The 25350-nt window shown below is 39.4% G+C and overlaps 2 protein-coding genes across 6 annotated transcripts in view; both read right to left on the minus strand.

Annotated features, from left to right (window-relative positions):
* CORIN (corin, serine peptidase) overlaps positions 1-13771 on the minus strand; it is a 275685-nt gene extending 261914 nt beyond the window's left edge. The window contains exons 1-2 of one of the 4 annotated variants that reach the window (XM_010344195.3): positions 13434-13771; positions 13114-13278 (exon numbers count right to left, since the gene is read on the minus strand). In XM_010344195.3, coding sequence (XP_010342497.2) covers positions 13114-13176 — 63 coding nt within the window. In that variant the 5' untranslated portion in view covers positions 13177-13278; positions 13434-13771. The other 3 variants (XM_074396088.1, XM_074396087.1, XM_010344197.3) reach the window with 3 other exon arrangements.
* A 3701-nt stretch (positions 13772-17472) lies between these two features.
* NFXL1 (nuclear transcription factor, X-box binding like 1) overlaps positions 17473-25350 on the minus strand; it is a 76569-nt gene continuing 68691 nt past the window's right edge. For both annotated transcript variants that reach the window (XM_003933646.4, XM_003933645.4), the window contains exons 22-23: positions 24976-25029; positions 17473-22623 (exon numbers count right to left, since the gene is read on the minus strand). In XM_003933646.4, the coding sequence (XP_003933695.3) occupies positions 22450-22623; positions 24976-25029 (228 nt within the window). In that variant the 3' untranslated portion in view covers positions 17473-22449. The remainder of the gene's footprint in view (positions 22624-24975; positions 25030-25350) is intronic.

Genomic DNA, 25350 nt, shown 5'->3' on the forward strand with positions numbered 1-25350 from the left:
TGAGAACACATGGACACAGGGAGGGAAGCATCACACACTGCAGTCATCTGCGGGGGGCAGCTAGGGGAGGGACAGCAGGGAGTGGGGAGGGTGGGGAGGGGTAACCGCGGGGAGAAATACCAGATATAGGTGATGGGGGCATGAAGGCGGCAAACCACCTTGCCATGTATGTACCTATGCAACATGATCTGCGTGTGTACCCCAGGCCCTAAAGTACAATTTTAAACAAAAAGAGTGCCAGTAACTTTTTCAAACCATTGCTCTTTTTTTTTTTTTTTTTTTTTTTTTTTGGAGATAGAGTCTCGCTCTCTCACCCAGGCTGGAGTGCAGTGGCGTGATCTTGGCTCACTGCAACTTCCAAGCTCAAGCGATTCTCCCACCTCAGGCTCTCAACTAGCTTGAGATTACAGGCGCCCATTTTTATATTTTTAGTAGAAACATTTCACCATGTTGTCTAGGCTGGTCTTGAACTCCTGACCTCAGGCAATCCACCAGCCTCAGCCTCCCAAAGTGCTGGCATTACAGCATGAGCCATTGTGCCCAGCCAACCATCGTTGTTTTTTTTTTCTGCTGCACACTATACCCCAATATGAAAACCACCCTCTTCTGTTCGTCCATAGGGCTTAAGGGTAGTGATAAGACAGGAACAGAGTTTTTGCCATCAAAGGCAACAGTTGAGTCAGGGAAAGAAATAGACCCCAGTGCTAAGATGGCAGTAATGCACGAAAACCCTAGGAATGATTGCAAATGCTTACCCCAGCACGAGCTGAGATGAAGCCAACTGTGATTGTCTAAGACTCTGCAACCAGGGCAACACCTTCACAAAACAGGCTTGGAAATGACGTTAATATTTGTGTATCAGTTATATAGTCATTTCCTCTTGCTGCTATAACAAATTACTATACACTTAGTGGTTTAAAGCAACGCAAATTTATTCTCTTAGGATTCTGGAGGTCAGACAAAATCACTTTCACTGGTCAAGGTGTTATCAAGGCTGTTCCTTCTGAAGGTTCTGAGGGGAGAATCTGTGCTTTTCCAGCTTATAGTGGCTGCCTCTATTCCTTGGCTTGTGGCTCCTTCCTGCATCTTCAAAGCACATTCCTCCTTCCATCTCTACATCCATCATCACTAATTGTCACATGTGACTCTGACCCTTCTGCCTCTCTAAGGGCATTGTGATCAATCAGGACCTCCCAGATAATCCAAGATAATCTCCCCATCTCAAAATCCTTAACTTAATTACATTTGCAAAGTCCCTTTTAATATGTAAAATAACATTCACAGGTCTCAGGGATTAGGATGTGGGTTTATCAAGGGGTTATTATTCAGAACATCTCATTCCATATAGCCCCGTACTCTCCAACACCATAGACACTAGCTACATGTCATCACTGAGCACCTGCAGTGTAGCTCATTTGAATTGAGAAATGCTGTAAGGGTAGTGAAATTTAAAGACTTGTTATGAAAAAAGGAAGGTAAGTAATTTTATGTTGATTACATATTAAAATTATAAAATCTTGAATATATTGAGATAAATAAGCTATCTTATTAAGATTGAATCCATCTGTTTCTTTCTGCTTTTTCAAGTGCAGCTACAATTTTAAGTTGCGTCTGTGGTTAACATATTTCTATTGGAGTAGTACTACTAAAGACCATAAAGGAAGCAGTAAAGACCATAAAGGGAAACAACTTTACCTTTCAGTTGTTTCATTTTTGCCTTACTTATCCTCATAAGAGAACTCAGACTTTGGAAGCAACATTTCTTTTTTCTCTAGAGACAGCCACTAAATTCCTGCAAATCAGATTTCAATTCAAGGGGGATGTTTTATTAGAGATTCGCGCAACTAGATGAGAGTAACCAAAAAAATACATATATTTAGCAACATGCATTCTAGCATTTTCATTAATACATTCTTTCATTAAGTCCTCACTACAGCCTTGTAAAAGATGTATTATTCCCACTTTTCAGAGAAGAAAATGGAGCCTAAGGGAAATTAACTTGCTGGAGGAGCACCCAGTCAGTAAGTGATAAGCTAGAACTTGAGCCCTCGTCTATGGACCTCTGCACCTAAGGCTGCCTGGCTGATTTCCTTGCTTGAGTTTAATGGTTTAATCAGGTTCACTCTACCTCCTGAGTGGTTTTGCTTTCAACCCTCTAAATTTCAGAGATCCCAGAATTTTCCCTTTCTACCTTAAAGTTTTAGTCCTTTGCTATTCTGAGCATATTTTTATTATGTTTCTTAAAAAATATTTCTTTACTTTGAATGCATAGGGGCATATTTCTTACCTAGTAATTTAAGGAAACCGATTTTTCTCCTGTACACACTTCCTCAGCACCCAGAGGCACACCTGGCACCCAGCTTTATCCTGGGCCATCTGGTAGAAGAGCCCTGATACCAATGCCTGTGTCTCCCCGTTCTGTTCACCACCCATAACTGCATACGTAGGTAGGATGATAGGATCTGACCTACAGCCAGAATAGATACCCTCAGAGAAACCAGGGCTATGGTGATTTAAACTGCCTCCTAGCTTTCTTCTGATTGGTCTTTTGGGGTTGAATAGGCAATTTTTCACTTTGGCAAAGGGTGACTGTAAGAAGAATTAGCAAATGCCCACAAGACGGAAGCGGACACTAAGATCATCTAGGATGCCCCTTACCCAGGCAGCACTCCTATGGTGTAATCAAAAATATGTATATAATTTTTTCCCCCAATTCCCGACACAGGACTCCTTAAATCCCTTGCAATATCCTGAGTGATACAAGCGATAAGAACACCTTTTGTTCTAACAAAGTGATTCTTGGATTCTTGACAATTCCTATTTAACTTCGGGATAGGGGCTGGTCTCCAGAAAGACTAAGCTTTGATTAGAAGTCTAGAGCTTTCAGCCCTACTCCCCAGCCTCCTGGGAAAAGAGAGAGCTAGTCATTGAATTAATAACCACATATTCATGTCTGTGTAAAGAAAGAAATCTCCACAAAAACCCCTAAGTGTCAAGACTTAGAGATTGTGAATTGATGAATACATCTATATGCTGGGAGGTTGTGCACTCCAATTCCATGGGGACAGAAGCTCCTGCACTCTCTAACGGCACTGTGATCACATCAGGACCTTCCAGATAATCCAAGATAACCTCCCCATCTCAAAATCCTTAATTAATTATATTTGCAAAGTCCCTTTTGACAGTTTTGAAATATAAAATGACATTCACAGGTCTCAGGGGTTAGGATGTGGGTTTATTCCAGGGGGTCATTATTCAGACCATCGCACTCCATATAGCCCTGTACTCCCTCGTACCCTAGACACTAGCAACATAGTGTTATTGAGCACCTGCAATGTAGCTCATTTAAGCTGAGAAATGCTGTAAGGGGAGTGAAATATAAAGACTTGTTATAAACAAAAAAAAGAAGGTAAAAGATTTCGTTAATAATTTTTATGTTGATTACATATTAAAATTGTAAAATCTTGGACATATTGAGTTAAAGAAGCTATCTTATTAAGATTAAATTCATCTGTTTCTTTTTGCTTTTTCGAGTGAAGCTATTAGACAATGTTAAATTACATCTGTGGCTAACATTATATTTCTACTGGGGTAGGACCCCTCTGGACCTTCTGGACCTTACCCTATGCACCTCTTCATCTGGCTGTTCATTTGTAACCTTCATCACAAACAAGTGGATGTGAGTTAAGTGTCTTCCTGAATTCTTTGAGGCATTAGATAAAATTATTGAATCTGGAGAGGAAGTTACGGTAACCCCTGATTCATGGCCAGTCAGTCAGAAGTGCAGGCCGCCCAGAACTAGCAACTGTCATCTAACACGGGGGCAGTCTTATGGGATCTGACACTAACTTCAGGTAGATAGTGTCAGAATTGAGTTGAATTGTGGGACATGCAGTTGGTGTCAGAGAGTTGGAGCAGTGCTGTTAGGATACCATGCATCTGGTGTCAGGAAGGAAAAAACACACCAGCTCGTCAACTATCAGAAAGGGAAGAGAGAAAGAATAAAGAAAAATGCAATGGCAACAAAAGCCAAAATAGACAAATGGGACCTAATCAAACTCCACAGCTTCTGCATGGCAAAAGAAACAGTCAGTAGAGTGAATCGGCAACCAACAGAATGGGAAAAAATTTTTGCAGCCTACCCATCTGACAAGGGGCTGATATCCAGAATTTACAAAGAACTAAAGCAGATCTACAAGAAAAAAACAAACAAGCCCATTCAAAAATGGGCGAAGGATATGAACAGATACTTTACAAAAGAAGACATACGGGAGGCCAACAAACATATGAAAAAATGCTCATCATCACTGGTCATCAGAGAAATGCAAATCAAAACCACATTGAGATACCATCTCACACCAATTAGAATGGCGATCATTAAAAAATCGGGAAACAACAGATGCTGGAGAGGATGTGGAGAAAGAGGAACACTTTTACACTGTTGGTGGGAATGTAAATTAATTCAACCATTGTGGAAGACAGTGTGGCGATTCCTCAAGGACCTAAAAATAGAAATCCCATTTGACCCAGCAATCCCATTACTGGGTATATATCCAAAGGATTATAAATCATTCTACTACAAGGACACGTGCACACGAATGTTCATTGCAGCACTGTTTACAATAGCAAAGACCTGGAACCAACCCAAATGCCCAACGATGATTGACTGGATAGGGAAAATGTGGTACATATACACCATGGAATATTACGCAGCCATCAAAAACGATGAGTTCATGTCCTTTGTAGGGACATGGAAGAACCTAGAAACCATCATTCTCAGCAAACTGACACAAGAGCAGAAAATCAAACACCGTATATTCTCACTCATAGGTGGGCGTTGAACAATGAGAACACATGGACACAGGGAGGGGAGCACTACACACTGGGGTCCGTTGGGGGGAAATGGGGGAGGGGCGGGGGGGTGGGGAGGTGGGAAGAGATAGCATGGGGAGAAATGACAGATACAGGTGAGGGGACGGAAGGCAGCAAACCACACTGCCAAGTGTGTACCTATGCAACAATCTTGCATGTTCATCACATGTACCCCAAAACCTAAAATGCAATAAAAAAATAAATAAATAAAAAAGAAAAAAAAAAGAAAAATGGGCCAGTCTCCTGCTGATTTCCTGCTGCCACATAAACATTGCAGCCTTCAGATCAAAAAAGACCCTGAAAGAGGGAGTAGTCCAACTACCTCATTTACACAAGTACACCAGAATCTAAAAGGTTAACTGACTTCTGTAAAATCTCACAGCAACCTAGTATCAACTTTGTATCAAACTCTCCTTTCTGATTGTGCTTGCCTTGGACAAACTATTTTAAAGGATGACAGATAAATAGCAAATAAAACAAGGTAGCTTTCATTTTCAAACCACACTACAGAGGAGTGGCATCTTGCTCCCAGAATGAGGCTCTAAAATAGATACATGAAGATGAAAATTGTGTACTGTCAAACTAATCCCCCAAAAGCCTTAAGAGAATGTCACACTGGGGGCCAATGTAACTTCCATCAATAAATCCCACATGGTATTTTTTTTTTTTTTTCAGAGCTAGAACAGGCTCATCGGTTGAGGACCAGATTAATTAATTGGCTTGAGGTTAGAGAATAAAATGGTACAGATCTTTAAACCCAGGATCACATGTAGAACTGCAAGAAGAATACAAGTAAAAGGCACCAGAGTTCTGAAACTAATGGCTGATTCCTTTCTGTCATCTTTTGCTCTTTCTCCAGGACAATGAGTACAATGACTCGTCTTAATTAAACATTCATCTTTCCTCCCAGCACTCCTGGTTTAGGGTTTATTGCTTAGTTAGAAATTAAGCTTCACAAGAGCATGGATCTTTGTTTTGTTCATTGATGTCTCCTGTTGAATAAGGGGAGGAATGTATTCTTTTTGTCTATGCTGTGTAGTTGAATTCTCATACGTTAAAGCTATTTAGATCTAGCTTATGGCTTTCCTTTCTTGGGAAGTTGTGGTGCTGTAGCCAGAAAAATTCAAACAGAACTATTCGTAAAAAGACTTTTCACCATTCAGGAGGTTTTTGGAGTCCCAGATTAAGATTTCCTGGTATTGTCAATCTTTATCTATGACACTTCAGCAGAAGGACACTTTCAGGGCCTCTGAGAGACTGACATCTACTTTCATAGCTGCATTAGGCCTTTAAAATTCCCCCCAAGTGCTGGAAACAAAAGGTACTCTTCAAATGCTGTCAACCTAAAGGTTAACAGGGGTTGAAGGGACTCTAGGCTAAGGAAGTACATGCTGGAGACACCAAAATGGTCTTTGCAACCCACCCCTGTATTTTCTGTCCTGCTCCTAAGCCAGCCTCTTGGCTGACTGGCCCTTCTTCACAGTTGTCGTCTTGAGCCTCTTACAGAGTTTCAGCTCTGATATTAAATGACAAGATGGATCACCTACAGGACCACCTTGAATCCCCAACCAGCCTGACCAAGCATTGACACTGTATTTGTCACCACTAGCTCTGATGGTTTGGACATGTAGAGATGTATTGCAGGAAAATATGCAAACAGTTGCTGTCAGGTGAGCTGACTGAGGCAAATGCCAGCAGGCAGAGGGGAAGGCATAATTCACAGGCACCCTTCAGCAGAGCTCAGAGAAGACCAAATGCCACTGCAGAAGGCTCAAGAATGAGGCAGACAGAAAAGCCAGTGCTCCAGGATGACTGTGGCTCTTTATGAGTGAAGAAAAAGGGTAGAGACTGAAGACAGAGCTGGGAACAGTGACGGGTGTGGGGAAGAACAGCTGATTCAGCAGTCACAAGGTGAGTCATCCCATGCATTCCACATCCAGGTAGAATGCGCTTATTAGCTAAATGTAATCTCCCAACTTGCATGATGATTGTCTGTCCACAACAATAATAAACATTACAGACTGTGCTTGCTCTAAAGCAGATTTAGCAAAGCCTCAGGAACAGAATATACTTCATGGGGTAAGAAATCCAGGCAGGGAAAGGACTGACCTATCTATGCATCTGCAACAGGTTGAATAGTGTCCCCAAAATTTATGTCCACCAAAACCTCAAAATGTGTCCTTCCTTCGGATATAGGGTCTTTGTAGTTGTAGATAGGATGAGGTCATGCTGGATTAGGGTGAGGCCTAAATCCAATATGACTGATGTTTTTATAATAAGAGAACACACTGACACACACAAGGAAGGCCATGGAAGTAAAATATATAGTTTGTCAAATGGAGATGAGTTCGGGAAGGGGTCCTACAGAGTGAGGTGGAGTATGAGTTTCTAAGCCTGATTAAAAACTAATCAGGACACTTTGCGGATTTTTCCTCCAAACATTGAACTTAGTATTGTACTACTTTCATTCTTGTAAAAAATGATACAACATGTAGAAGTACATATGGAGAGAGCAGAGCCTCCTGTTGTATCAGTTTCTGCTCTAAAACCAGGAAAAATCATCAGCTGTAAAGCTAATAGGGAGGGAAAAGAACAATACATAAGAAAAATCATCAAGGCTGAAGGGGAGAACTCAGAAGATTACGTGACTAGTACTCACTTGTCAGTGATTTATACGTGAATCTAGCCATTTATCATTCAACAAATATCTGAGCCATGTAAGAGACCTCAACAAAACAGAAGTGATTCTGCTATAGAAAACCACTTCTTAAAAGAAAAAGAAGCAAACAGGAAAACTGTGCTTTACAGGAAAACTTCTCCCTCTACTGCCCAGGCTAGAGTGCAGTGGTGTGATCTCTGCTCACTGCAGCCTCCACCTCCTAGGTTCAAGTGATCCTCTTGCCTCAGCCTCCCGAGTAGCTGGGACTACAGGCAGGCATCACCATAATTGGGTAATATTTTTGTATTTTTAGTAGAGACAGGGTTTTGCCTTGATGGCCAGGCTGGTCTTGAACTCCTGACCTCAATTGATCCATCTGCATGAGCCTCCCAAAGTACTGGGATTACAGGCATGAGCCACCATGCCTGACCTAGGAAAAGTTTTATCATCCTAAAATCTTCTTGTATCATCACTCAAGCAAAAGAAAGCTCTAGAACTGCCTGAGAGAACAACCTGCAATGAAGGAGATCATGTATCTATGCAGCCCAATACAGTTGTCACCAGCTTTATAAAATAACTGAGCACTTAAAATATGTCCAAAGAGACTGAATAAATACATTTTTAATTTAATTTAATGTTGATTAAATAACCACAACTGGTTTGCAGCTACTCCACTGCATAGCATGGCTATGGAGTCACAGAAAGCTGCCAGTGGAAAAATTCTTGAGATACTCCTCATGAGTCTGAGATGAGACTGGTTCCTCAAGTTAAAAACAGATTAGAAAATAAATCACCAAAGCAATTATGAACAAGAAAAAACAAATTAGAGGTATCATACCTCCTGACTTCAAAATATATCACAAAGCTACACAAATCAAAACGGTATGGTCCTGGTATCAAAACAGCCACATGGCCAATGAAACTGAAGAGAAAGGCCAGAAATAAACCCATAAATACATGGTTGACAAGGGTGGCAAGAATACACAATTGGGGAAAGATATGTCTTCAACAAATGGTACTGGGAAAGCTGGTTGTCCATATGCAAGAGAATAAAATTGGACCTTTATCTCATACCATCCACAAAAATCAAGTCAAAATGGATTAAAGACTTAAGCATAAGACCTGAGACCATAAAATTCCTAAAAGAAAACATAAAGGAAAATCTTGACATTGTCCTTGGCAATAATTTCTTGAATATGACACCAAAAGTTCAGGCAAAAAAGAAAAAGCGATAATAACTAAATGGAATTATGCTAAACTAAAAAGCTTCTGCATAGTAAAGGATTTGATCAACAAGGTGAAAAGGCAGCTATAAAGTGGGAGAAAACATTTGCAAATCTTATTTCTGATAAAGGATTAATATCCAACATATATAAGGAAATCCTTCAATTCAGTAGCCAAAAAGCTAATAACCTGATTTAAAAATGGGCCAAATACTTGAACAGATATTTTTCCAAAGAAGACATACAATTGGCCAGTAAGTATATGAAAAGATGCTCAACATTACTAATCATCAGAGAACTACAAATCAAAACCACAAAGAGATTTCACGTCTTTGTCACCATTAAGATGTTAGGATGGCTATTATCAAAAAACAAAAGATAACAAGTGTTGGATGCCAAGAAAATGAATCCTTTGTATATGGTTCATGGGAATGTAAATCGGGGCAATCATTATGGGAAACAGTATGGAAGTTCCTCAAAAAATAAAAATAAAAATAGAACTATTATATGATCCAGCATATGGTACCAACATACAGTATAGAACTACCATATGAGCCCATTTCTAGATATGTAACCAAGGGATTTGAAATTGGGATCCCAAAAAGACATCTGCATTCCCACGGGTATTGCAGCACTATTCACTCAGATATATCTTTCCTCAATTGTATATTTTGCCTCAATTGTAAAACATTGAAGCAGCCTAATGCCCATTGATGGATGAATGGATAAAGAAAAATGGGGTATATATATATATATATATATTGTATGTATATGTACACAGTGGAATATTACTCAGCCTTAACAAAGAAAGAAATCCTACCATTTCTAACAACAGAGATGAACCTAGAGGACACTATGCTAAATAAAATAAGCCAGACACAGAAGGACAAATACTACATGATCCCATTTAAATGAGGAATCTTAAAATAGTCACTCATAGAAGCAGAGAGTAGAATGGTGGTTTGCCTACTACACAGCATGGCTTCTGTAGTTAACAATAGTATATTCTATACTTAAAAATTTGCAAAAAGGGTAGATCTTATGTTAAATGTCCTTATAACAAAATAATAATAACAATAATAAAGATGGCAGAAGGGAACTCGAAGATGATGGATAGGTTTATGACATTAATTGTGGTGATGGTTTTATAGATGCATACTTATTTCCAAACTTATTATTTACATTAAATATGTACAGGTTTTTGTTTGCCAAAACTTCAATAAAGTAGTTTAAAAAAAAAAAGGTTAGGGAACCTTCATTGGAATATAACACTATTACATAAAGTACTTCTAGTACAGATTCCATAATCCACAATGTCTTTACCAGTGGTCAGCAGTGGCATCTCCATTTTCTGACCAAGGAACTGAGCCCAGCAAGAAGATAATTTGACTTGCCCAGAGCCTTGCAGTTTTTAAGGGGCAGAGTCAGAGGTCTGACACCAAAGCTCTTACTCTTCCCAACAAGGCAGGTCATCTACAGCACCTTTTCCCCTTAAGGCGTCTACCACTTCTACCCTCTCTGAACAGACCTAAAACAAAAAAGTGTCTGTGTGTGTGTTTGTGTGAATGTGTAGACTCTGAGGAACAGGTAAGTCTGGGAATCCCTAGAGTATTCAGTGTGAACCTTGTATGTTTAGCTAGCCAGTATTGGGTCAGTACCCTTTAGCCAGCCAGCCTCATTTTCCATTTGGTCCAGCAAAGTGGAATGTCAAGAATAGTTATAGGACTAACAGGATGCATGAATGCATACTTGCTGAATAACTTATTAGGTAGAACTAGCAAATCAAACAAACCTTTCCCCTCAGATACACTCAGGAACATTTCTCTGTTACAGCTCTCCTGGTCTTCAAAGAGCTCCTATTACCCCAGCAGTGTAGACGCTCAGAAACCCTAAGACCACAAGTCTTTGTGTTGAAAGAAGCTCGAAGAGGAGAAAAGAGGAAAAATAAGGAAAGGAGTACCTCATTAACAGCATGGAGACAAGTACAGGCTTTGGAAAGTGACTATGCTAACTCTCTGGAGTTCCTGGGCCATTCAGCTTCTCTTCTAACTACCTGTCTGCCCCCAACAGTGGTGAGGGGGTCAACTGAGGGGCTGGCCAGGCAACAGAGCTAGCAACTGCTGAAATCCACATGGAGCTATGGTGGAAAATGTGACTCTCCCAAAAGGAAACCACAACTGGTGGTGGAATGCAAGATGCGGAAGCACTGATGCCTGCCTTCTATGTGTTGCGATTGCGATTTCTGCAGTATTATGAAGGTTTCTAAAGGAATGAGTTTTGCATCTTTTAAAAAATAATGTCCCTAAACCTGAATATGTATGTACTTGATGAGGTTAATAGAGCAATTCTCGGTTTGTCGCTTTAACCCACTGGAAGGTTAACGAAGGCTTTCATCATTGGTCATGTAAGCTTACCCTGAAAGGAACTTTCTGGAAAGAGTCCCCTCCCCTTAAAAAAGTGCTTAGAGAATCTTGAGGTTTTGAGGTTGATGTGATTCCACACCCAGATAACCCTAAAAATAGTTCATCCTATTGAAATTCTTGGTGTCCTGGAAAGCATTCTGGTATGCTTTGGAAAACCTGACTGGTCAGCCAAGCGCAGATATGAGTCTATGCAGACGTGTCCTCTAGCCTCTCAAGCCCCAGGAACCTCTTCTAGCCTCTCAAGCCCCAGGATCTGAGGACCAATTTTTAGCACAGTCTCACACAACAAAATTATTGGGCACCTAGTAACAGTAACAAGCTAATGAATGTTTTGAATGTGACCCAAAAAAATGGTTTAACAACTTTTTATAAATGCATTGTTTCTTCTCATTGCCTCAGGGTCATGCCAAAATTAATGTTTTGTGGTATCTTTAATTTCAACACTATCTGTTTAAATGCGTCCTTGGACAATAATCACCAGAAAGTTATGACTTCACCCCTTTTCTGGTAGCAGTCTGACGTTCCTTTGCAGAGTTTTGCTTCCATCAATAAGTTACTTTAAATAAAAAATTAAAATAAAAACTAGAAGTCACAATTGTGCATATGTCAGTCGTCGAAGTTTTGTACAGGAGTCAGTCTTTGCAGTGCATTGTTCTCAGAAGTTTCCCGCTGGAGGAAAGCTCCACTTTATGAATTACTGAAACAAGTTCCCTGGGAATGCCCAGCCCCGCGGCTTCCCTGCTGAGTTCATAGAGCGCCCAGGGCTGGGTCCCAGGAACGGAAAGCCGTGCAAAAAGCGCCTACACCGCCATCCACTGGCCCCGAGCGGGGAGCACCGGGAGTCGTGTGCCTGCCACGGGAGCCGGGGAATTGAGTCCCAGTAAGTCCGAAAGACACCACCTCCCTTCCGCCCGCACAGCCAGCTCTCTGCCTGCAGCGAGCGTCACCGGTCGGTCCCCGTTTCGGAGAAGCTGGGACCCTCGCAGTAGCAAGCAGATTCCGGGGCCCTAATGACACCGAAGGAGAAGGGCAGCCGCAAATTAGACCCGCTTCTTAGGGGCTCAGGCCAGTGGGGACTGTCCGTGGTACTCTTCCCTTTCTTTCCCCTCCTGAACGAGAGGCAACGCTGTCCCTTTCCGACACTGAATCCAAGCCAGCCAAATCCTACAGCGCAGAGCCTGCGCCCCCCGGCGGCCAGCGCTCCTGTGCCTAGGCAGGTACACGCCAGAGAAAGTTTGTGCGCAGGGACCTACGAGTTCCCAGCACTCTGCAAGAGGGCCAGTTCTGAGGTGCCAGCACTTAGGAAGGGCGAGTGATCCCCAGGCACCAACTAGGGGCCGGGGTACCGAGCGCCGGGTACCGAGCCGGAACTGTGGGGAGACTGAGACCCAGGCGCGCGCAGCTGGGGAAGGGGGCTTACGTCTGGGCCAGGCAAGGCTGCTGCGCAGTCTTTCCAGCCAGCAGGCGCCCGCGATGCCCGCACGGAGAGGAAGCCGTGGATCGCGGAGGGGTCGGCTCCGACAGCTCCATCTGCAGCCTCCGCTGCCGCCAGTGCGCAGCCAAGTCCACTAGATGCGTGGAGGGCACCGTGCAGAGGAGGGTCTCTGCAGGAAGGTGGCGTCGCCCCTGGCGTGGGGACCGGGGTCTCCGGATCGAGCCGACTCGGACGCTGAAGGAAACCCAGCCCATGACCCCGGGATGGTCTCGGACGCCGGGCGACCCGGGTGGAGGTCGGGACCAGGGCTGTGCCCTTGGGAACTGGGTGCAGGGTGCTGAGCGCAGGACTGTCAGAGCCGGAGCTCACCGACGGCAGGGGAAGGAGGTGGCATCGGGCGGAGGAGAGGACGGGGGCGGGAGGGGCTGACCCTGAATTCACCAGGACTAAGAAGAGGCCATCAGACCTGGCTGCGATAGGACAGCGAATCTTGGATCTTACCGGCTTTGAGGACCCGGCTGTGCGGTAGCGCTCTTCCGGAGCGAGGGCAGGGGACTGTTTCATGGAGAACAAGTCTTGCTTATTCCTCTGTCCACTCTTATCCTGGTCGCTTTTCTCCTTCTCTACGTGTCCCCCAGGGAGGCGCTACGGATGCCTTTCTCCAAGCTCAGGAGAGAGAGAGAGACACTGAACTTCAAGGGCCGGGGGCCCCATATTTTGTCTGCTCTACAGATCCCACCCGCGGACCACACCCACCCTTCACTCTCGTCTCTGGGTCCCACCCATAACAACCCTTAATGACAGATCCTCCATGTCCTCACCTCTGCGTTCAAAGAAGTTAATTCTTCAGGGGCATGTGGAAAGCCATTTCTGCTGGTCTCCTCCAAAAATTTACACTCCACGAGGGCAGCAGAAAAGGACAGGACGGATTCAATTTAAGTTGTGGAAGAGTGGGAGCAAAAGAGTTACTTTTCTCCAAATTTTCCATATCACATCCTAGAGCATTTCTTTTAACCAGAATGTAGCCAAGAAAAAAATCAAAATTAACTGCAGGCACTAGCAACTAAAGACCAAGTTTATCTCAAAAAAGGTTTAATGTTTAAAGGGCGAGCGTTATTTGCATCAGGCATATGGAAACTTGCCTTCTGTTAGGTATGCTGAAGAAACTGCTTTTGCCAAACTGCCTGAGTCTTTGCTGAGGCTGCAGAGACACGGGAGAACCTCACCCTAACTGCTTCCAATAACGTGGTTCCTGATTTCCTGCAGAGGGCACCTACAGGCTGAACCTAAATGGCAAACAAATTATTGCCTTTCTGTCATTCGAAGCAGCTACCTTTTCTAAGGCAGCATCAAGGAGGGTACTGGAGATACTCGCCCTGGTAATGATTACTTTACCAAGTCCAACACAATTGTCAAACGTGGCAAAGAAAGACCGTTGAGTTTTTCTTAGAAATGATTTTTCATCCAATTTCAATCGAGATCTCGATAGAAATTTCAAAAATTACTTATGAGGTTATTGAATAAATCCATCCCCCTTATTTAAAGAAAGCCATGCACAAGACAACAAAATATGTGCCAAGCACTTGTTCTTAAATATTATTGCTGAGAAAAAAACTAAGCATTTGTAAAATGGGGGAATCCGTTTTGTTTCTGAAATGAGATCAAATATAGAAAATATTGCATATATATATATAGTAAAATAACTGAAACACTGATTTCATGTTATTATAACATCAGATTCGTAAACCAGTATCTGACAAATTTATCATAATTCACAGTAATTCAGCTCTATGTGGCAGGTGTTATACTAAGCACTTTACATGTATTCTTTTAGTTCCACCAACGACTCTGAGAAAGATGGTCTTATTGTCTTTTAGAGATAAGAAAGCAGATTCAGGGAGTTGAAGTAACCAGCCTACACAAGCTAGCAAGTAGCTGAGCTGGTATTCCCCTGAGACAATGACTTCTGGATTGTATTCTTACTAAGATACTACCTCATCACACACCATCACCACAGCGCCAGTCTGGGAACCAAGGACATGGGAGATTCATCTGACAGCTCCACTGTGAGCAAATCACATAGTCTTTCTGGGTCATAGTAAACTCACAATATAACATGAGGGTTGGATTCCGTTGCTGAGGTTTCTACAGGCATTCTCAAACCAAGTGCAAGTTTCTATTTCATCTCCTTTCTCTTCCACTTTCTGCCCTCTGGTGGAGGTGCCACAGGGACTATGAAATTAAAATAGCTAAGTCAGTGGATTTGAGATAGTCAGGGTTGATCAGTCTCCCTCACTTTTCCACTTTTAGTTCCTCTGACAACTAAAGCTAACTGCATTAGTGGTATAAAATAAACATTTGTTAAACTTCCTTTTAACGAGAAAACCCAACCAGTTCTAGTTACCAACAGTACCAGAATGAATAGCTGAGGTATTCATTGCATGAGGGTAATGATATAAAAAAATGAGGGTAAAGATGTTATATATTCTTTGTAATAAACTTTTAAAATGTAAAGAATCATAAAACTGTTAGAAGTCTCAAAACATATTCAAACTGATTTGAATAGGCAGTGTGCTCATAGTAATATTTAATGATCTATCTGAATTATTCTTAAAAAAAAAAACTAGCTGTTTGCATTTCAGCTTCAAGTGCCAACCATCATCTAGTTTCTTTACACAATTTCACAAAAAAGAAACGTTTCTAGCCTACTGAAACTTTCATTATCTAGCACTTCAAGCATACATCCAACTAGAGAATTCAAAAGTAAAACACAAACCTTGAAGAGATTTATGGAAGCATTAAAGGTATTGAATATACCTCAGGAAAGGGTGATTTTACAGAGCAAACTCTGGTCACATATCACATTACAGACCAAATTAGTACTTAGTACCACAACTGAAGATAATTTAAGCACAAGAAAGAGATCTTGGAGAAACAAGCAGCATCCCAAGATGGTAATATGCAAGCAGTAGCTAAAACAGGTTACACCATGGCTCATCTAGCTATTCATTCAACTTATACTTATTTTGGGTTTGCTGGCTGCCAGATGAACAACCTAGACAGAGTTCCTGCCCTCACCAAGGCTTTCAGCCTTGTGGAGTATATTAAAACAAATACACAAACATGTAAACTATGAAAAAAGACTGGCAAATAATGTACTGAAAAACTACTTGCAAATAAAATACTTGAAAATACCTTTGGGGAGTTAGAATGTAATATTTTCAGCCGAGATATAAAGATGCAAAGCCTTCCAAAAATAAAAATAAAAACAGCAAGAAACAAGTAAACTGGAAATTTACCTGTTGCAGAGACGGGAGAAAAGTCAAAAGGGGGAAAAGAACATACCCACACCTACCATAATACACTCTAGCGGTCTAGCCCATTGATACATTCAGTATCTGATCAAAGCAATTCATGTAGATGTTGTTTGCTGCACATAATATTTCTGGGACATCAATCCCTGATTCTAATATACCATAGCAGTCATTGGGAAGGAGATAATAACTGACCCGTAAGAAATGTCAAAGGAATTTTATTTTTAGCCCTCTCACACATCTAGTACTACAGAGGAGTCCTGCACTGCAATTTCACTGCCTCAATATGCCCCTACCTTTGGCCAACATCCTACTTAGTCCACCCAGGGATGGAGCCCGTCAATGACAGTGACCATATATGCAAAAAGTGAGATGCCTTACTTCACAACAGATTTTTTTTTTCTGATTTGTGAATCAATTTGGGAAGTCTTAAAGATATGAAGTAAAGTCACTTATCTATATTATTGCAGCTAAGCTAGTCTATGTACTATGTGCCAGGCACTTCATGAAGTGACATATAATTTTCTAGGTTTTTAATTCTTGAAACAAATCTAGTTCCTTTGTCATAAAATGAGAAGTGTAATAGGCTCACCTCATATATTATGAGGATTACATATAGAATGTGCTTTAAAATAGTTCAGACACATAATAACAGTTAAAACTTACTGGGCACTTGTTAATTCTTATTGTCACCATTTTACAGAAGAAGAAACTGAGGCTCACAAAGTTAAAGAGCTTGCCTAAGATCTCACAACTAGAAAGTGGTAGAAGCAGAATTGGAGCCTAAGAAATCTGGGACCACAAACTAATCCTTACCTTCTGTAGCAATTATTAACAGAAGATTGTGATGAAAATGTCCAAGAAGTTTACAGCTTAGAATTACACTCTGAATTTTATTTTATTTTTTTATTGCACTTTAGGTTTTGGGGTACATGTGAAGAACATGCAATATTGTTGCATAGGTACACACATGGCAGTGTGCTTTGCTGCCTTCCTTCCCCTCACCTGTATCTGCCATTTCTCCCCATGCTATCTCTTCCCACCTCCCCACCCCCCGTCCCTTCCCCATTTCCCCCCTACGGACCCCAGTGTGTAGTGCTCCCCTCCCTGTGTCCATGTGTTCTCATTGTTCAACACCCATGAGTGAGAACATGCAGTGTTTGATTTTCTGCTCTTGTGTCAGTTTGCTGAGAATGATGGTTTCTAGGTTCATCCATGTCCCTACAAATGACACGAACTCATCGTTTTAGATGGCTGCGTAATATTCCATGGTGTATATGTACCACATTTCCCTATCCAGTCTATCATTGATGGGCATTTGGGTTGGTTCCAGGTCTTTGCTATTGTAAACAGTGCTGCAATGAACATTCATGTGCATGTGTCCTTATAGTAGAATGATTTATAATCCTTTGGATATATACCCAGTAATGGGATTGCTGGGTCAAATGGGATTTCTATTTTTAGGTCGTTGAGGAATCGCCACACTGTCTTCCACAATGGTTGAATTAATTTACACTCCCACCAACAGTGTAAAAGTGTTCCTATTTCTCCACATTCTCTCCAGCATCTGTTGTCTCCAGATTTTTTAATGATCGCCATTCTAACTGGTATGAAATTGTATCTCAATGTGGTTTTGAGCATTTTTTTCATATGTTTGTTGGCCTCCTGTATGTCTTCTTTTGTAAATACACTCTGAATTTTCACTCAGTATATTTACTGAGCACTGTAGTAGGTTAGTTTCACCCCACCACTCCTCGCCAAACTAATGTCCACCCAGAACCTCAGGATGTCACCTCCCTTCCGTGGAAATAAAGTCTTTGCAGATATAATTTGTTACAGTGAAATCATACTGGAATAGGGTAGCCCTAAATCCAAAGAGATGATCCTTCTAGGAGACAGAAAAGGACACACAGAGACACCGAGGAGAAGGCCATGTGAAGATGGAGATGCTGAAATGATGCGCTATGAGCCAGGAAACACCGAGGATTGCCACCCACTGCCAGACACCAAGTGAGGCATTTTCTTTGTCTAGATACCTGGCATAGTGAACTCAATAGAAAACTCTGTCCTCACAACGCATATGGTCTGTGTTGGGGGTTCTTCCACATAAGCAAATAAGTGAAGATTAAGCCAGGCTAAGGGAGTACTAGGAAAGATGGGCCACCCACAGAGCCTCCAGAAAGAACCAACCCTGCTGCCACCTTGGTTTGGGACTTTTGGCCACCTAAACTGTGAGAGAATCCATTTTCATTGTTTTAAGCCACTTGTGTATTGTATTTGTTACAGCAGCCCTAGGAAACAAATACTAGCATCTATGTGGCCAGGCCTGGTTCTCTACTCTAGGTTTAAAGTAATAAATTAAACTGCATTCCTGCCCTCATGGAGTTTACATTCCAGGGAAAGAGATATGTAATAAATAGGCACTTAATATAAGGACAGGTACTATTTAGTGCTATGAGGAAAAAGTATTGTGAGAAGATGGAGGATGACCAAATCAAAGTGACTAGAGGGGCTTTGGAAATACTCAGTGATATATTAAGTGTCTACAAACATATATGGAATACAGGGATGTTAACTCAAATGAATCTGGACTGTGGAGTTTCAAACTGCATATAATCCTTCATAGCATGACGTAAAATACTAATTGGAAACTTAGCAACAACAGCAGCTCAGTCAGAAATAGACCTGAACTTGCTCAGTATGCCAAGACTTTAAAATATCTGAAAATGGCTTCCCAGGTGGATACCCGGTCTTGCTTGTCTCTTAAGTTGCTGGAGATCACAGGGTCTCTCAATTCCTCCCACACTCCCAAATTCTCACATCTCTTCTAGGAGGCAGTAGCCAGTACTTTTCTTCTTCCTCACCCTGTGAAGCTCTTCAACCTCATAAGCTTTGGGTCTTATACTGCCACTCAACAAAGAAGGCAACTTCCACAGACCCAAAATGAGACAGAGCTATCTCCTGTCAACTCTAGCTCTACAGCTTAGACATCTGCTTCAGTTCCCAATGCCTAAGGACAGGCAGACATGAACAGCAGGAGTCACCTGGGTCCTCAGAGGTTCTTTTCACAGCCTTCCCTTTTCTTCCCTATACCTGGTCACAGCACTTTTAACTCCTGCTGTACCTTTAGTATTCTTGTTTTAACACCCACTAATCCAATCCTTTGTTCTTCTGGAGATCAGTATACAGTATATCCCATTATCTTAACAATCTTGATTATAAAAGGATGGATGAGGCCCAAGCACCCCCAAAATTCATCCTTAGCAGTGAGCTAGATCTCCCACATGGGTGGCCCTTCTTTCCTACTGCTCCCTTAGCCTGGCTTAATCTTCACTTATTTGCTTATGTGGAAAAACCCCCAACACAGACCATATGCATAGTAAGGACAGAGTCTTCTATTGAGTTCACTGTGCCAGGTATCTGGACAACGAAAAAAAAATATTTCTCGAAGATAAATGGAATACTTTAAATCTCTTCAAATTTTGTCTTAAATAGTATACATATTTCCAAATAAAGTCTGTTTCTGGTATTACTCATGGGCATTTAAAATAACATGAAGAGCCAAAAATTCTTATATGTCATCTCTCTCTAAACAGTAGCACAGAGATTCATCTGTACTTAAAAAATTTAACCTTCACAGCCATGAAGTTCAATCATCGTAACTTCTTTATGGAAGGCAAATGTTTTCACTGCTTTGCCTCAGTAATGTTCCTTTGACAATTTTAGCAGCAATATACTTATCTGAGATTGTTTTCATTTACTTTAATGTGAATAGTGAAATTAACTGAAATACAAACATTGTTTGTCAAACTCTAAAAGTGTTTAAACAAAAAAAAATCTCTACAGATTTCAATATACATATTCCACAAATTTCAAATAGGAAGCTAATACACTTTGTTAATGCCACAAGTAAGTAGGAAAACAAGACCATCACATTCACATCTTAGGCCATTCTTAGTACCTATCTGGTAACTTTTCCCATTCCTTCTCTAATTGGCTCAGATTGAAGCTAAAAGGACAATATGCATTACTTTATTTCCCTCATAACAAATTAGTATTAAGTATTCAGATAAAACTTAACTAATCCCTGCACCATTACAGTCTTTTCTCCATTATCATAGCCAGCGGTCTTTAAAAAAAAAAAAAAAACTATCTTCCCTGCTTAAAGCCTTCCAGTGCTGTCCATTGCAACTCAAATACAATTCAAATTTCTTACCCTGGTCTATCAAGCATGACATAAACTGGCCTAGACATATCCCCCTCTCAATTTAAATTTCATTGGGCTCCAGCCACACCAGCCCTTCTGCTCCTCAGGTGTGCCAAGCAATTCCCAAACTAGGGACTTTGTTTCTGCTGCTTTCTCTCATACATTTTTCACAGATCTTCAAGTGGAGGTCATTCAGGTCACGGCTCAAATGTCCCCATCTCAGAAGGATTTTCCCATTCTAAATTAGCCAGGGTCCTTGCACCCTTTAGTTTCACCACATTCTATACCATTCCTCTTATTTTTTTAAATACTACTTACCACACATAAAATCATGTCCATTTTTTATGTCTATTTCCTGCCTGTGTTTGTCTCTGCCTAAGCAACAATATAGGAGGAAAGATTACCATTATCTCCAGAACGTAGAAAGTTCCTGACATATAGAAAACATATCTGTGGACTGAATAAGGAATAGTTGTATGACTTTAACAACAAACAACTTTATATATCATTCATTTAGTCTCCTTCCTCTGCTCCTAAATTCTTCTCTGCAAATTAGAAAAAAAAAGTTGGCAAGTACAGATGCCCAACAAACAACAGATATGAAGTAGGCCTCATGCTAACTTAATAGGCCCAGATTCTGACATAGATGATAATGATTATAGACGGTAATGACTTCCCATGTAAACACCTGGTTATTCCCTTAACAGTCAACTTTAGTCAGCACAAGCAGTAACTTGAGTGTAGTATATCTAATTTAGGGCTTCTAAAATGCCAACACTGTAATTCTATCACAGGAAACGTTAAAAATTGTAAAATCAAAACACCCATGAAGAAAGGAATGACTGTCCTTTAATTCTGGACACAAGCTAATATTTAAGAGCTAGGTACACAGACTCATATCTGTAATGCCAGCACTTTGGGAGGGTGAGGTGGATGGATCACTTGAGGCTAAGCATTTGAGACCAGCCTGGCCAACATGGAGAAACCCTATCTCTACTAAAAATACAAAAAAAAAAAAAAAAAAAAGAAAAGAAAAAAAAAATTAGCTGGGCTTGGTGGCACATGCCTATAATCCTAGCTACTTGGAAGACTGCGGCACAAGAATAGCTTGAACCCAGACAGTAGAGGTTGCCGTGAACTGAGATCACATGACTGCACTCCAGCCTGGGCAAGACAGCAAGACTCTATCTCAGCAAAATTTTAAAATCCTCCTTCCTACTTCTGTTTAAAACATATTTCTACCACTTTTTAGATACTTTTAGCTATCTATTAATGACTGTCTTCCACATGAAGTATCAGAATTTTATACATTGATATTAATGCCTAACTTAAAATTATAGGCACCTGAATATTTTAGATAATAATAAATATTCCAGATTACAAATTTGGTATGAAAAATTTTAATGAAAACATTAATCATATAAATTAAATACCAAAACTATTTGAAATGAAATATAATTCAAACAGATTAGACTTACTGATACTTCTCTATTTGTTTTCATAAGAATTGATTATTTTCAGCTGAAATCTATTTAGGATTGTAGTAAGGAGAAATGAGATTAAAGTACATAAAGCTCATAAGCCCTGTTGTCAGTACATATTCTTCATAAATATTCATTTTCCTTTTACTCTTATTTTTAAAAGACACATAGAAGTTTTATGAAACATGACAACTTCAGTTAAAAGCTTCTTACATAAGAAATAGCCACATGTGAGGAATCTAGCCTGGCATCTGTTGAAAATAACTGTATTTTCTGAAGAACACACCGCATGACATTTATTGATAAAAAATTCCTCACTAATAAACCAATTTCTAAAATCTAGTTACATACCTTCATGTCACAATTTAAGAGGTCTGTTAGAGAATCACTTTTTTAAAAAAGTATAAAGTTAATAAGATCAAGAAAAGTACCCTATGATAGGTAACCAAAACATTAAGAAATATTCCTCTTACTGAACATATGGCTCAGTTTCATCCGAATTATTTTTTTTTAAATGTGTTGGTTTGAAATATTAAATGAAAAAACTAAGTTAGTACAAGGAAGCCCAACGAACAAAAACACATTACTCTGCTTCTAGCTAAGCCTTATGAAATATTTTACAATTTCAGTCATGCTTTCACTTTAAACAGTGTTATACTGTCCTTTCTAGTATACTAATTAAGATAAAGTTTAACATTCTGTCGCAACAATAGCTAAAAGAGAATACATAGATGAATGTAAATATATCATGTTCTATAATATACATTTTATAATACTCCAAATTTAACAACTTATCTAAATCCAATCTGAGTTACATTAAAAGATCAATTTTTTTTTAATCCACATCATGGGTGATATACCATGCAAACACTACAACCACAACTCCACACATGGAAAGGAGATAATATTTATGTTTCTGCCATGGTGATAGTTCAACCGCCACTTCATCTCTTTTCCTGTTCTTCTTCCGACGACCTTTCAGTCTGTTTTCAAACGCTTCTAGTTCAGCCTAAATAAAAACAGCATCATTTTAATTAAATTCAATGCATACATTGACTTGAAACTTTCCATTTATATAAAAATCAATTTGGGTAATATTTTAATAGTAATGATATATATTCAATATATTGGTTTGAGTTTTTAAGACACCATTCTCCACTACTGATTGTATTCTACAAATTCAGGGTTTAGGTAAGTAGAAAGGTGACTGGGGTATAATAGAAGAAATTATTTCAAACTGTAGAGCTATGACGCTACATATTAAAATGTCTGATTAAATCAGGGTGCTCTAACATACAGACCCTGGTTTTATTCATTGACACTATTATATTTCAACCCTGTTATTATAGAACCAGGATTCTATAAGCAAGTGCTGTGATACCTAGTGAGAATAAAAATATCTATAATTCTAGTTGTTTACAATGCATATAATAAATATTAGTGGCTTTTAAGAAAGAAATTCAAGTGAGTAAAGAGAAAAAAAGCTGCCAGAAATTGATTCTTCTCTACCAAATACAATTTTTAATACAGTAAAAATTCTTCAAAGGAAAAAATGCTTCATGCTTTAAAATCAAAATGACTATTTTAGAAGTAAAAATTTTAAACTAGTACTAAAAAGAAGATAACTGAATTACATTCAATATCAAATGTGGATTTTTATCCTACTGCTAAGAACTTATTAAACTTTTATACATAATAATGTAATATAATATGCTATAGGGCATAGTTAAGACAATAGTTACTAACTAAAATATATATGTATTTAATAATATCCAAATACAACTATGTAAATGGTTATTTAATAGAAGGAAATGTAAACTTTAGTTCACATATCCATTACTGTGGTCATAAACCACACTTGAAAAAGATCTAATAAATAAACTTAGTTTAATATAAAGTGGCATTCTTCAATGAGCCAAAATGTCAGATTATTCTCAAGTGGTTAGTTTCTGACACATTGAAAAATGTCAAAATACCTTAAAAGCAGGCAAACTTAAAGAACACAGATATGGTAAAGTAACTGATGGTTATACGGTGACTCCACAGTCACCAAGAATCTATTATGTGCTGTATACAGTCATTCCTCAGCATCTGTGGGAAACTGGTTCTAGGATCCCTCTTGGATATCAAAATCTGAAGATGATCAAGTCTCTATATAAATAGTGGAGGATTTGCAAATAACATACACACATCTTCCTGTGTACTTTAAATCACTCTACATTTCCCATTTTATCTAATAACAACGTAAATGTATGTAAATAGGTGTGTATTTTTTATTGTTGTATTGTTATTTATACTTTAAAAAAAAAATTCAATCTGTAGTTGGTTGAATCCACAGATGCAGAACCTGCATATACTGAGGACTGATTATATTCTGCTTAAAGCGTCCATAAACAGGGAATGTATCTAAGATTTTCACCCATGATGGTTAATAAAAAGGTAGCAAAGAGAATAAGGAGGAAACACACTATTCTTAATAACTTAATCTCCTAGGATTCCAGCCAACCTATATTTTGGGGATATCAGGCAAATCAACTTTACAGAACCATAAAATCTCAAAGGTCATCTTGGCCAACCGTTATTTGCTACACGAACTGTTTCTAATGTCCTCCTACAACTCATCAAAGTTTGAATTTCCTCATTCATGCAAATCAGGCAAGTTTCAATCTCATCATTCATAAAGGCAGTACACAACACAATCTGTTTTGTTAAGTATAAAGCATCTCAAGATATAAACTGACAAATAACAATAAAAAGTTATATATCACTATTAGAAAGTCAAGCCACTCTTTGAAGTATATGATCAATAAAATAAATACTTAAACAGGGAGTATCAGGAATGTACTTGTTATCTAGGTAACAAAAAGAGCAAGTAATAATCCTGCATTTAAAGATCTAATAGGGAAATATGGGAATGTATTAATAAAACAAACGTACTGATTAGTAAACTGCTCTTATTTGTTACAAGTGGTCTGCAACTCAGTAAAACAGAACTCAAATACTTTTAGATGAGTAACGTTATTGTCTCCAGAAGATGGTTTACAATGGTGATGATTCTCTCTCACTTCCCAAGCAAAGGAGGAATTAAAATTCTTCTAGCTGAATGATGGATAATATTGGCAAGAAAGTAAATTGGAAATATAAAAAATATTTGGGAATATGTGAGATCTCCTATCTTCTCAGAGTTTTAGTATACTTAAAGTGAAGTCAGTAGATGGCTCATTTTTGTTTTCCAGGAACTATGTTATTTTCAGTTCACAATATACTAGCCCTTAGTTTGAACTTGGAATATACCCTGTGTTTGCAAAAAAATCTAACAGTGATGCTAAGATACATAAATCTGGGTGTTTTGTTTGATTACCTGTTGTCTTCGTTTTTCTTCTTCATAAGCAGCTTTGGCTTCTGCTTCTTTTATCTGTTTATACACATTCAAAGTAAATTTACAATTTAGTCATCACATTTTATATAGAATTTTATCATCTACCCACTCAGGTTCTATTAACCCATATCAACTTTTAGGAGCTTGAAACCATTTAAAGAAATGTAAATGTTATACTAAGACAAGGTTTATCAAGGCACTATCTAATAGATTGAAGGTGGTGATGGATGGAATGTTATACCTTACACAAACATTTCAGCTTAACAAGTAAAATAGATGTTACATCATAATACAAAGAGTTAAACACAAATTTTAAAGTTAAACTGTAAACACAAATTGTACAGTTAAACTATAAAT

Source organism: Saimiri boliviensis, chromosome 3, assembly GCF_048565385.1.
Source record: "Saimiri boliviensis isolate mSaiBol1 chromosome 3, mSaiBol1.pri, whole genome shotgun sequence".
Taxonomy (NCBI): Eukaryota; Metazoa; Chordata; class Mammalia; order Primates; family Cebidae; genus Saimiri; species Saimiri boliviensis.